Genomic DNA, 14,070 nt, shown 5'->3' with positions numbered 1-14,070 from the left:
ATGATATATTAGAGAAATTGTGCAAACTCCTAGTTTTTCACTGGAGTTATTCCCATCATCAGACACGAAGACCATGTGGCACCACAAAGCGGGGGTGATTGCGGCTTTCTGCCTGCTGGGTTGTGCATTTTCTGCGGCTGAGCACACATGGTAGGTTTTATTGTATATTTTATATATATATTTCTTATATACCTTATTAATTGATATGAAATGTCTTTAGTCCTCACTATTACATGTATAACCTTGTGTACAGAACTGGAAGTACCCAGTTAGTCTAGTGCAAAATCGGGGATCTAAGGCCACAGCTCCACTATCAGTATTCGGTCAGTATTTTTTCTCAGGAGTGGGAGCGAAAACCAGGAGTGGGTGATAAATGCAGAATTGGTGACTTGTTTCTATTACACCTTTTCTCTGATTGTTCCTCACCTGGTTTTGGCTCCCACTCCTGAGAAAAAATACTGACCGAATACTGACCAAATACTGATACTGGGGTCGTGGCCAAAGTCTGTGGATACAGGGTGTATTACATTGTTAATATTTTGTTTCCTAGTTATCTAAAATTTAATATGGGATTAAAGGGAACCTGTCACCTGATTCATGCAGCCCAAAACCGCGAGCATCAGGAATCAGAGCCTGGTGCACATGACTCAGTCAGGTATATATTGTTCTGAAATGCTCCGGCGTTTCAGACAAATATAGTTAAGGCAGGGGGAGGGCAATTAATTTTCCCAAGGGGTCACATGAGACCGTGACTGTAGTGGAGGCTGAATCAACAGGCTAAAATTAATTCTGCTCAATATTAATATTAACATATTAATTACATTTATTTATATTAACCCCTTTACGACATAGGGCGTATTAGTATGTATCTGAGCCCTGGGCCTTATGGACCAGATACGTATTAATACGCCCTCGCGATTTCGCCCGCACACAGGCTGTGCGGGCGCGATCACCGCCGGGTGTCACCTGATTGTCACAGCTGACACCCGGTGCTATGTGCAGGGAGCGGTCCCGCACCGCTCCCGGCACATTAACCCCCACAATGCTGCGATCGAAGTCGATCGCAGTCGATCGCAGCATTGCGGTGGCTAAGGGGAAGTGATCGGTGTACTCACCTCCTCTTCCGGCCTCCAGTTCTGTCTGCCGCGGTTTCCTGGATGTTGCCATGACGACCCGATGTTGTCATGACAACATCCGGGTCACCAGACAGCAGGAAGATTTTTTGGACATGCGCAGTGCATCTCTAAACTATCTTCTCCCTGTCCAGCGCTGACTGCCTGCATGGCACAGGGATGGTGCTCCATTCCTGTGCCATGCAGGCGATCAGAGAAAAAAAAAGTGAAAGTCCCATAGTGGGACAAAGTAAAAAAGTAAAAAAACTGTCATAAAGTGAAAAAAAAAAAAAAAAAATTGTAAAAATATAAAAAAAAAATAAAAAAAAATAATCCCCCAAAAATAAAAATATAATGTACCTTTCAATAAATATTATTATGAAAAAAAAACAAAAAAACAATAAAAGTACACATATTTTGCATCGCCGCATCCGGAATGACCTGACCTATAAAACTGTCCCACTAGTTAACCCCTTCAGTGAACACTGTAAAAAAAAAAAAAAAAAAAAAACGAAGCAAAAAACAATGCTTTATCACGATACCGCCAAACAAAAAATGGAATAACACACGATCAAAAAGACGAATATAAATAAAAATGGTACCGCTGAAAACGTCATCTCGTCCCGCAAAAAACAAGCCGCCATACAGCTCCATCAGCCAAAAAATAAAAAAGTTATAGCTCTCAGAATAAAGCGATGCTAAAAAATATTTTTTTCTATAAAATTGCTTTTATTATGTAAAAGTGCAAAACATAGAAAAACAATATAAATGTGGTATCGCTGTAAACGTACTGACCCGAAGAATAAAGCTGCCTTATCAATTTTACCACACGCTGAGTAGAATAAAAAAAAAAACAATTCCTAAATTGTTGTTTTTTGTTTATTTTGCCTCCCAAAAATCTGAATAGAAAGCGATCAAAAAATGTCACGTGCCTGAAAATGGCACCAATAAAAACGTCAACTCATCCCGCAAAAAACAAGCCGTCACATGACTGTCTGCCAAAATCTGGAAAAATTATAGCTCTCAAAATATGGCGATGCAAAATCTAGATTTTACAAAAAATGCGTCTTTTAGTGTGTGACAGCTGTCAATCATAAAAACCTCATATGATTCTGGTATCGCAGTAATCGCACCGACCCGAAGAATAAGGTCGTCTAATCACTTATACCACACGAGGAAATGCGTAAAAAATAAACTCTCGGGTTAGGGTTGGGTTAGGGTTGGGCTAGGGTTAGGGCTGGGGTTGGGGTTGGGGTTAGGGTTGGGGTTAGGGTTGTGATGGGGTTGGGATTTTTTTCAAAAGTAAGAAAAAAAGATGACGATATGGCGACTAGTGCTGAGCGCAAGTGCTCACTACTTGAGTTTGCATCGGGTGTTCTGGTATGCATTGAGTATCGTGGGTATTTGAGTGACATGCTCGAGTCTCCGCCCCATATTCTTCACGGCCAAAAAAACGTTGCTGGGGTTGCCTGCCATGCACGAGCGATCCCCACATGTTTTTTTTGGGGTGTATAATAACCGTGAAACATGCGTGGCAGGGTCTCGAGCATGTCACTCGAGCACCCGCGATACTTGGTGCATACCCGGGTACCCCATGCAAACTCAAGTAGCGAGCACTTGCGCTCAAGACTAATGACAACTTATTCAATATGATGACCTAATGTTATCAAATTCTGTGTTGTACCTCTGCGTTCAAAATGTTCACTATACCCCTTGATAAAATCCTTGAGGGGTCTAGTTTCCAAAATGGGATCACTTGTGGGGGGTTTCCACTATTTAGGCACATCAGGGGCTCTCCAAATGCGACATGGTGTCCGCTAACAAATTGAATGGAAAATCGGCTCAAATTGTTAGCTGACACCATGTTGCGTTTGGAGAGCCCCTGTGTGCCTAAACATTGGAGCTCCCCCACAAGTGACCCCATTTTGGAAACTAGACCACCCAAGGCACCTATCTAGATGCATAGTGAGCACTTGGAACCCCCAGGTGCTTCACAAATTGATTCGTAAAAATGAAAAAGTGGAAAAAAAAATACTTTTTCATTTTTACGAATCAATTTGTGAAGCACCTAGGGGTTCCAAAAGCTCACTATGCATCTAGATAGGTGCCTTGGGGTGTCTAGTTTCCAAAATGTGGTCACTTGTGGGGGATTTCCACTGTTTAGGCACATCAGGGGCTCTCATAACGCAACATGGCGCCCGCTAATTATTCAAGCAAATTTTACAATCAAAAAGTCAAATGGCGCTCCTTCCCTTCCGAGCCCTGCCGTGCACCCAAACAGTGTTTTTTCCCCACATATGGGGTATCTGCGTGCCCAGGGGAAATTTCACAACAAATTTTGGGGTCCATTTTTTCTTGTCACCCCTGCGAAAATAAAAAAAAATTGGGTCTAAAGTAACATTTTTGTGAAAAAAGTTAAATGTTCATTTTTTTCTTCCACATTCCAAAAATTCCTGTGAAGCACCTGAAGGGTTAATAAAGTTCTTGAATGTGGTTTTGAGCACCTTGAGGGGTGCAGTTTTTAGAATGGTGTCACTTTTGGGTATTTTCTGTCATAAAGACCCCTCAAAGTGACTTCAAATGTGATGTGGTCCCTAAAAAAATGGTTTTGTAAATTTTGTTGGAAAATGAGAAATCGCTGGTCAACTTTTAACCCTTATAGCTCCCTAACAAAAAAAATGTTGGTTCCAAAATTGTGCTGATGTAAAGTAGACATGTGGGAAATGTTATTTATTAACTCTTTTGTGTGACATATCTCTCTGATTTAAGGGCATAAAAATTCAAATTTTGAAAATTGCAAAATTTTCAAAATTTTCGCCAAATTTCCGTTTTTTTCACAAATAAGAGCAAGTGATATCGAAGAAATTTTACCACTATCATGAAGTACAATATGTCACGAATAAACATTCTCAGAATCAGGGGGATCCGTTGAAGCGTTCCAGAGTAATTACCTCATAAAGTGACAGTGGTCAGAATTGTAAAAATTGGCCTGGTCATTAACGTGCAAACCACCCTTGGGGGTAAAGGGGTTAATATTAATTGTATCAATGAATATTCAGCAGAATCATGTATGCTGACATCCCCCTATATGAGCTCACAGACATATAAAGTATGAGCCCCCACATAGCCTCCTATATACTGTATGAGCCCCCACACAGCCTCCTATATACAGTTTTAGCCCCCACATAGCCTCCTATATACAGTATTAGCCCCCATATAGCCTCCTATATACAGTACAAGCCCCCACACAGCCTCCTATATACGGTATTGTAACATACCTGGCGGAGTCCTTGCATATTGGTCCATCTCCCACTGTGCAAGAGCGCGCACTTGATCTCCAGTCCAGTCTGCTAGCCTGGCTTCCCTCCATGCTGTCTGCTTGCCTCTGTTTCTGCTGCTTAAGGGCGGCGCCCGATCACTTCCTGCTTCTTGTAGCTGCTGCGGGCACACCCCTTGTGCGTCCTCAGCCTATTGCTGTCTGTCACCTGGTATTTAACCCAGCTCCTCCCTGAAATCCAAGCCTGAGCATTGTGTTCTGTCAGTTGGCTTCCTGTCACTGATGTGCCAGGTCCTGTCTATGTTTCCTGCCTGGCGGTATCAGTTCCCGTGTCTGAACTGTGTCCTGTCTGATCTTCTAGCCTGTTGTCTTCTGCCTATCCTGGAGGCTGTATTTCCAGGCCAGTGTGAACACGCTCCTAGCCTGTTCTTTCTGCCTTCTAGGGGCCGCATACCTAGGCCCGTTCCTGTATCTTGCCTGTTCCTGTCTGAACACGCTCCTAGCCTGTTCGTTCCGCCTTCTAGGGGCCGCATACCTAGAACCGCTCCTGTATCTTGCTGTTGTGTCTGTTCTTGTCTGAATACTCTCCTAGCCTGTTACCTGTTTTTCTCTTTGTCCGTACCTTCCCTTTTCCTGCAGTATCTGATCCCGTACCTAACTCCTACTCGTTGTCCCTGTACTCCCATTTGTGAGTTTAGAGTCCACTCGCTACTTCATTGCAAGTATCCTGTGTGTACCTGGTTCTGCCTTTCCCTTCCAGTCTGTTCCGTGTGAACAGAGCCCTGTCCCCTCTGCTCTGCCTTGCTCACCGCTCCGGCGGTTCTAGCCTGCTCTGCCTTGCTCACCGCTCCGGCGGTTCTAGCCTGTGCTGCTTTACTCACCGCTCTTGCGGTTTCCGCTCTGCTCTGCCTTGCTCACCGCTCTTGCGGTTTCCGCTCTGCTCTGCCTTGCTCACCGCTCTTGCGGTTTCCGCTCTGCTCTGCCTTGCTCACCGCTCTTGCGGTTTCCGCTCTGCTCTGCCTTGCTTGCTGCTCCGGCAGTCTCGCTCTGCTCTGACCCTTTGCTCGCTGCTCCGGCAATCTCGCTCTGCTCTGATCCTTTGCTCGCTGCTCCGGCAGTCTCGCTCTGCTCTGACCCTTTGCTCGCTGCTCCGGCAGTCTCGCTCTGCTCTGACCCTTTGCTCACTGCTCCGGCAGTCTCGCTCTGCTCTGACCCTTTGCTCGCTGCTCCGGCAGTCTCGCTCTGCTCTGACCCTTTGCTCGCTGCTTCGGCAGTCTCGTCCTGCTCCTCTTTCGCTCACCTCTCCAGGCGGCCTTGTCCTGCTCTTCTCTCGCTCACCGCTCCAGTCGGTCTCGTCTTGTTCTACTCTTGCTCGCCGCTCTGGGCGGCCTCACTCTGCTGTTTGTCCACTGCGTCTGCGGTTCTGTTCCTGAGTCCCAGTCTGTACTGGGTCCTATCCACTCGGTGCTCCAACCTGTCGTACCTGCCAGTACCTCCCTGCCTGCATACCAGTCGTGCTTACCAGCATCCGCCAGTCTGCATACCAGCCATGTCTGTCTATACCCAGCAGTCTGTGTGCCAGCCTAACCTGCCTGTTCCTGTATTCCCCTGTGTGGGTCAACAGCTGTGTCCGGGGTCTGTCCTGGAGTAGCACCTGGTCCCTCTGCTCGGTTCCTCCTTGGTGCACTGGCGTCGTATGCCGTCGTGCGACCCTGGTCGGATCGGGTGGATACTTAGTTACGCCCCTCCAGGCATTCACTCTCCGGCACGGTCCAGTGGAATCACTACATATACATGCACACGCCACTCAGCCCGGGCGTGTGCATTACAGGTATGAGTCCCCACATAGCCTTCTATAAACAGTATAAGCCCCCACATAGCCTCCTATATACAGTATGGGCCCCCACATAGCCTCCTATGTACAGTATGGGCACCCACATAGCCTCCTATATACAGTATGAGCCCCCATATAGCCTCTTATTTACAGTATGAGCCCCCATATAGCCTCCCATATACATTATGAGCCCCCATATAGCCTCATATATACAGTATGAGCCCCCTCATAGCCTCCTATATACGATATGAACCCCCACATAGCCTATATACAGTATGAACCCCCATATAGCCTCTTATATACAGTATGAGCCCCCACACAGCTTCCTATATACAGTATGAGCCCCCACATAGCTTCCTATATACAGTATGAGCCCCCACATAGCTTCCTATAAACAGTATGAGCCCCCACACAGCCCCTATACACAGTATGAGCCCCCAAATAGCCTCCTATACACAGTATGAGCCCCCATATAGCCTCCTATACACAGTATGAGCCCCCTCATAGCCTCCTATATACAGTATGAACCCCTATATAGCCTATATACAGTATGGGCCCCCACATAGCCCCCTATATACGGTATGGGCCCCAACATAGCCCCCTATATACAGTATGAGCCCACACATAGCCTATATACAGTAAGAGCCCCCTCATAGCCTCCTATATACAGTATGAACCCCCACATAGCCTCCTATATACAGTATGAGCCCCCACATATCCTCCTATATACCGTTTGGGCCCCCACATAGCCCCCTATATACAGTATTGGCCCCCACATAGCCCCCTATATACAGTATGAGTCCCCACATAGCCTATATACAGTATGAGCCCCCTCATAGCCTCCTATATACAATATGAACCCCCACATAGCCTATATACAGTATGAACCCCCATATAGCCTTTTATTTACAGTATGAACCCCCACGTAGCCTATATACAGTATGAGCCCCCACATAGCTTCCTATATACAGTATGATCCCCCAAATAGCCTATATACAGTATGAGCCCCCTCATAGCCTCCTATATATGATATGAACCCCCATATAGCCTATATACAGTATGAACACCCATATAGCCTCTTATATACAGTATGAACCCCCACATAGCCTATATACAGTATGAGCCCCCACATAGCTTCCTATATACAGTATGAGCCCCCACACAGCCCCTTTAAACAGTATGAGCCCCCACATAGCCTCCTATACACAGTATGAGCCCTCATATAGCCTCCTATACACAGTATGAGCCCCCTCATAGCCTCCTATATACAGTATGAACCCCTACATAGCCTATATACAGTATGAGCCCCCACATAGCTTCCCATATACAGTGCCTACAAGTAGTATTCAACCCCCTGCAGATTTAGCTGGTTTGATAAGATGCAAATAAGTTAGAGCCTTCAAACTGCAAACGAGAGTAGGTTTTATGAACAGAAGCATTAATCTTACAAACCAAAAAGTTATGTTGCTCAGTTGAATTTTATTAAATTTTAAACATAAAAGTTTGGGTCAATTATTATACAACCCCTATGTTTAATATTTTGTGGAATAACCCTTGTTTGCAATTACAGCTAATAATCGTCTTTTATAAGACCTGATCAGGCCGGCACAGGTCTGTGGAGTTATCTTGGCCCACTCCTCCATGCAGATCTTCTCCAAGTTATCTAGGTTCTTTGGGTGTCTCATGTGGACTTTATTCTTGAGCTCCTTCCACAAGTTTTCAATTGGGTTAAGGTCAGGAGACTGACTAGGCCACTCCAACACCTTGACTTTTTCCCTATTGAACCAGGCCTTGGTTTTCTTGGCTGTGTGCTTTGGGTCGTTGTCTTGTTGGAAGATGAAATTACGACCCATCTTAAGATCCTTGATGGAGGAGCGGAGGTTCTTGGCCAAAATCTCCAGGTAGGCCGTGCTATCCATCTTCCCATGGATGCGGACCAGATGGCCAGGCCCCTTGGCAGAGAAACAGCCCCACAGCATGATGCTGCCGCCACCATGCTTGACTGTAGGGATGGTATTCTTGGGGTCGTATGCAGTGCCATCCAGTCTCCAAACGTCACGTGTGTGGTTGGCACCAAAGATCTCGATCTTGGTCTCATCAGACCATAGAACCTTGAACCAGTCTGTCTCAGAGTCCTCCAAGTGATCATGAGCAAACTGTAGACGAGCCTTGACATGATGCTTTGAAAGTAAAGGTACCTTACGGGCTCGTCTGGAACGGAGACCATTGCGGTGGAGTACGTTACTTATGGTATTGACTGAAACCAATGTCCCCACTGCCATGAGATCTTCCCGGAGCTCCTTCCTTGCTGTCCTTGGGTTAGCCTTGACTCTTCGGACAAGCCTGGCCTCGGCACGGGAGGACACTTTCAAAGACTGTCCTGGCCGTGGAAGGCTAACAGTAGTTCCATAAGCCTTCCACTTACGGATGATGTTTCCAACAGTGGAGATAGGTAGGCCCAACTCCTTGGAAAGGGTTTTGCACCCCTTGCCAGCCTTGTGACCCTCCACGATCTTGTCTCTGATGGCCTTGGAATGCTCCTTTGTCTTTCCCATGTTGACCATGTCTGAGTGCTGTTCACAAGTTTGGGGAGGGTCTTAAATAGTCAGAAAAGGCTGGCAAAAGAGATCTTTAATCCACACATGTGAAGCTCATTATTCTTGGTGCCTGAACTACTTCTTAATACTTTAGGGGGACCAAACAGAATTCTTGTGGTTTGAGGGGTTGAATAATAAATGACACTCTGAATTAACTTTTTACGTTTTTAAAAAAACAAAAAAAACAAAACAAAAACAAAATTTGCTGCAGTGCATTTCCCACTTCCAGGCTGATCTACAGTACAAATGTCACAATGCCAAGTTAATTCCGCATGTGTCAACCAGCTAAATCTGCAGGGGGTTGAATACTACTTGTAGGCACTGTACAGTATGAGCCCCCACACAGCCCTCTATATACAGTATGAGCCCCCACATAGCCTCCTATATACAGTATGGGTCCCCACATAGCCCCCTATATACAGTATGGGCCCCCACATAGCCCCCTATATACAGTATGAGCCCTTACATAGACTATATACAGTATGAGCCCCCTCATAGCCTCCTATATACAGTATGAACCACCACATAGCCTCCTATATTCAGTATGAGCCCCACATATCCTCCTATATACAGTATGGGCCCCCACATAGCCCCCTATATACAGTATGGGCCCCCACATAGCCCCCTATATACAGTATGGGCCCTCACATAGCCTATATACAGTATGAGCCCCCTCATAGCCTCCTATATACAATATGAACCCCCACATAGCCTATATACAGTATGAACCCCCATATAGCCTTTTATATGCAGTATGAACCCCCACGTAGCCTATATACATTATGAGCCCCCACTCAGCCCCCTATATACAGTATGAACCCCCATATAGCCTCTTATATACAGTATGAAACCCCATATAGCCTCTTATATACAGTATGAACCCCCACATAGCCTATATACAGTATGAGCCCCCACATAGCTTCCTATATACAGTATGAGCCCCCACACAGCCCCTATAAACAGTATGAGCCCCCACATAGCCTCCTATACACAGTATGAGCCCCATATAGCCTCCTATACACACTATGAGCCCCCTCATAGCCTCCTATATACAGTATGAACCCCTACCTAGCCTATATATAGTATGAGCCCCCACATAGATTCCTATATACAGTATGAGCCCCCACACAGCCCTCTATATACAGTATGAGCCCCCACATAGCCTCCTATATACATTGAGCCCCCAGATAGCCTCCTATATACAGTATGGGCCCCCACATAGCCCCCTATATACAGTATGGGCCCCCACATAGACCACTATATACAGTATGAGCCCCCACATAGCCTATATACAGTATGAACCCCCACATAGCGTCTTATATACAGTATGAGCCCCCACATAGCCTCCTATATACAGTATGAATCCCCACATAGCCTATATACAGTATGAACCCCCACATAGCCTCCTATATACAGTATGAGCCCCCACATAGCCTCATATACACAGTATGAGCCCACACACATTAACACATATTAAAAACACATACTCACCTCAGCTCCCGTTCCCTTGGCACTTTGCTTCAGTCTTTCCTGTGTGTACTGATGCTCCGCACAGCAGATGGGATGTAGTGACGTCAGTGTGTCTGCTGTCAGTCGCACTTGCTGACTGGTGGAATAAGGTGCCAGCAGTTCCCTCCTCCACCATTGTATTCACTGCTCTCTGCATCCTGAAGGTGCAGATAGAAATGAAATTGGGACTCCAGTTAGGAGAGGGTGTGGTGCAACCTGTGGAGTGGTATTTGCAGCCCTTCAGCTGTCTCGGCCCACTGGCCGGACTGGAACAGCCAGAGGACTGAATGTAGCCAGCGTGCCGCACTTTGCCAAGGTCTGAGCTAGAGGATCCGGCCGGGGACCAAGGCTGGAGATGAGACTAGTCCAGCACCATCCCCAGACAACTTTTCCCAGTACCATTCCTAGTGATTGACAGGTCTCTCCCTATGTACATGCAAGGGAGAGACCTGTCAATTAAATCCTGTGCTACTGGAAAGAGCAGCCAGGCTGGATCCTCCTACAATAATCTCTGAAATGCCAGAGTATTTTAAAGAAACATATGCCAGGCTACAATTGTGTCACCACATTCACATTCACTCTCCTGCCCTGCACTGATCATATGGATCACTGGTTACTAGGAAGAAGTGAAAACAACCAAAAGGCCAGAGTGTACCCCTGGACCACCCTGACTGTGGATTATTAGATTTACACACTTTTTTGCATGATTTCCTTGTCTCATGGTCTGAAATATCACTGTAGGGAGTTCTGGGTGACAGATTCCTCCAGTAATAGACACATCCCCTTCTGGGTGAAAACTATATAGATGTAAAACTACATCAGATTTTCACACAAACCTTCAAAAAAAAAGAACCAAATCAAACAAATGAGGCACAAATATTAGACTTTGTCACTTTCTTCTTGAGGAAAATGAAGGTGAAATTAGAGTCTGATGTTTTCAATCAATGGCATGACAATCAGGTGTGAGTGGACGACCTGTTTAAGATAAAGAACTGGGATCTATCAAAGTTCAGCACATGTTTGTATTTTGACATGAACAAAGGAGATTTCTGAGGATCTCAGAAGAAGAGCTGTTGATTCTCATCCGGCTGGAAAAGGCTAAAAAACATCTGTAAGGAGTGTGGAAAAATGGAGGAAATTTAAGACCATTATTGCCCTTCCCAGGAGTGGTTGACCAACAAAGATCTCTCTCAAAGCAAAGCTTTTATATAGTCCATAAGGTCACAAAGGAACCCAAGGTAAACTCTAAGGAACTAAAGGCCTCTCTCACATTACCTAATGTTAATGCTCATGAGTCCGCCATCAGGAGGACACTGAATAACAATGGTGTGCATGGCAGGATTGCTAGTTGAAAGCCACTGGTCTGCCAAAATAACACTGCTGTCCAGCTACAGTTTATTAAAGATCACTTGGACAAGCCAGAAGGCTACTGGAACAATGTTTTATGGACGAATGTGACCAAAATAGAGCTGTGTGGTTCAAATTAGAAACTCCTCATATATTTGCTGGGTCAGTTTTAGACAAAGTGTGTCCCTGAGCAAAAATTATAAATGGGGCCCAAATGCTAACATATTGTACCGCCACACAAGAACATTTACATGGGTTGATTTCAGACCATGAAACAAGCGTCGATTGATTATTTGTGAGTTGTTTGGCGCTGGGACGCTTTACACAGAAGAATGACGGTGACGGAACAATCACTAATAGATCATTTTTTGCACATACTCATGTCCTGGGTCTAGTCTCTCTCCTCCTCTTCAGTTCCTCTATATTCCCTCAGGATGAAAGACCTTTGGTCACATAGTCATGATGTCACCGGAGGTTCTTCTCTATTTCTAACTATAGAAAATGCACAGATAATGCAAGACTAGCATTATTGGTGTCATTTCTGGCTTCTAAAGATTGAGGGCTCTGGGCAATTGCAAAGTTTGGGACTCACATGTGGAAGGTGACAGTGCAGCCACAGACTTGACTTTCTACCTTCTTGTAGTACTGGAAACTTAATTAGACCCCTTCTCTTTGTTTTTAGGTTTTTCGGGATGGTTCAGAGATCTCCTGAGACGCCTGCTCCTATAAACTGTGAACTGACTAGTTGGGGTAATTGGAGTGAATGCGACCCGTGCACCAATCAGAAGGTAAATATCAACTTCGACCATATCGCCCAACGCTGAAGGACTGGAAACAGGGAGAACTATTGAATGCTGTGAATCCCCTTAGTAATTCCACATAGTTTAATACACATTTTACTGCCTTCATGCAGTGTGACTCCACAATGATGTCCACCACACACACTTGTCACCCCACACTGCCCCCTTACACACAGTAAAATGCCTCCACAGTGCCCCTAACAAAGTATAACGCCCAAAGTGCCCCTCATTTAGTATGATGCCACCAGTGCTCCTCCAAGAGTATGATGTCCCCACACACCTATGATGCCCAAAGTGTTCCCCCAACACATTATGATGCCCCCACATCCCACTCACACAGTATAATGCCTTCACAGCCCTCTCACACTGTTTGATGCCCCCACAGCCCTCTCACACAGTGATGCCACCATAGCCCTGTAAGAAGTGTGGACAATCACTGTCGCGTTCCTATCCCTGAAGACACCAGTGCGGTTATGTGAATAAGTGTAATGCATTTTCTACATATATTGTGATATATATATATATATATATATATATATATATATATACATATATATATATATATATATATATGAGTGTGATAAGCATTCATAGTATAATGTAATCAATAGTGAATAGCAGTGTTATAGGCAATGTTGGTAATGTATAATGTAGGATGTGATAATGTAAGGTATTATAATGTATAGTGATGTAATGCATGATAGAGATAGATGCTGCAGTGTTTGCATAGAATGTAGGTGAAAGGTTATGTCAGCCCAGCAACAGACTGCAGGGTCAGAGAGAATTAATGTTCAGGACTAGCCCACAGGAGAAGGTTTCCTGATAGTTAGTCAGAGAGGGACTTGTTCCAGTAGCAGTAGGAAGTGTTTGTGAGCAGTGCTGCCGTTTGGGTGGACTACAACCAAGGAGACGAAGGGGCAAGAAAGTAGCGCGACCTAGAACTGACAGAAGAGACAGAGTTGCCTTACATCTTAAAGGGGTCCTTGGATAGGACGATGTGTCATGAGAAACCCTGAGCTTGCAGAATGCCAATGGTAACGGACCGAAACAGAATGGAGTTTGAGGGGACTAGTGGGTGGTCCCGAGTGGTAGATCCAGGGCGTCCATAGTGATAGAACGCGGAACTGCTGAGCAGGTAGAGAGACTTGCTGAACAGGACTGGCAACAAGCTAGGTTGTGATGAAGTAGGGCTAAACAGTGCTTCACCAGCCCTGGAGTGGACTACAGTGGAAGGATACTGTGTGTGTAAAGATGCTTCTCAGTGTAAAAGAAACATCCATAACACTTTGTACCCACTACCCCTTGTATATAACCCTCATCTAGTTCAGTAAAGACCCCGTGTTTGAACGGAAGTCTCCTTTATTAATCTGTGGAACTCATGGTCCTGACCAGCCAATACCATCCGCTACAGGAGGCCTGCAGAAGCTCAAGGCCTTCATAACACTAAACACTCAGCAGGGACCCACAATGTTCTGAAAGTGACAGGGCGTCATGAAGCAGCCACTCGATCATGGCCACTGCCCGTGGCCACTTTACAGCCCCCTCACACAGTATGATGCCTACTCACTTAGTATTATGCCCACAGTGCCCCCTC

The 14,070-nt window shown here is 45.5% G+C and overlaps 1 protein-coding gene across 1 annotated transcript in view; it reads left to right on the top strand.

Moving 5' to 3' along the window:
* Positions 1 to 14,070, top strand: part of C9 (complement C9) — a 43,038-nt gene continuing 28,968 nt past the window's right edge. The window contains exons 1-2 of the mRNA XM_073681953.1: positions 1 to 150; positions 12,359 to 12,464. Of these exons, the coding sequence (XP_073538054.1) occupies positions 74 to 150; positions 12,359 to 12,464 (183 nt within the window). The 5' untranslated portion in view covers positions 1 to 73. The remainder of the gene's footprint in view (positions 151 to 12,358; positions 12,465 to 14,070) is intronic.

The sequence above is a fragment of the Phyllobates terribilis genome, unplaced genomic scaffold (genome assembly GCF_046119375.1).
Source record: "Phyllobates terribilis strain yellow unplaced genomic scaffold, ASM4611937v1 Scaffold_1__5_contigs__length_1240528914, whole genome shotgun sequence".
NCBI lineage: Eukaryota > Metazoa > Chordata > Amphibia > Anura > Dendrobatidae > Phyllobates > Phyllobates terribilis.
This window is presented reverse-complemented; position numbering and strand designations above follow the sequence as displayed.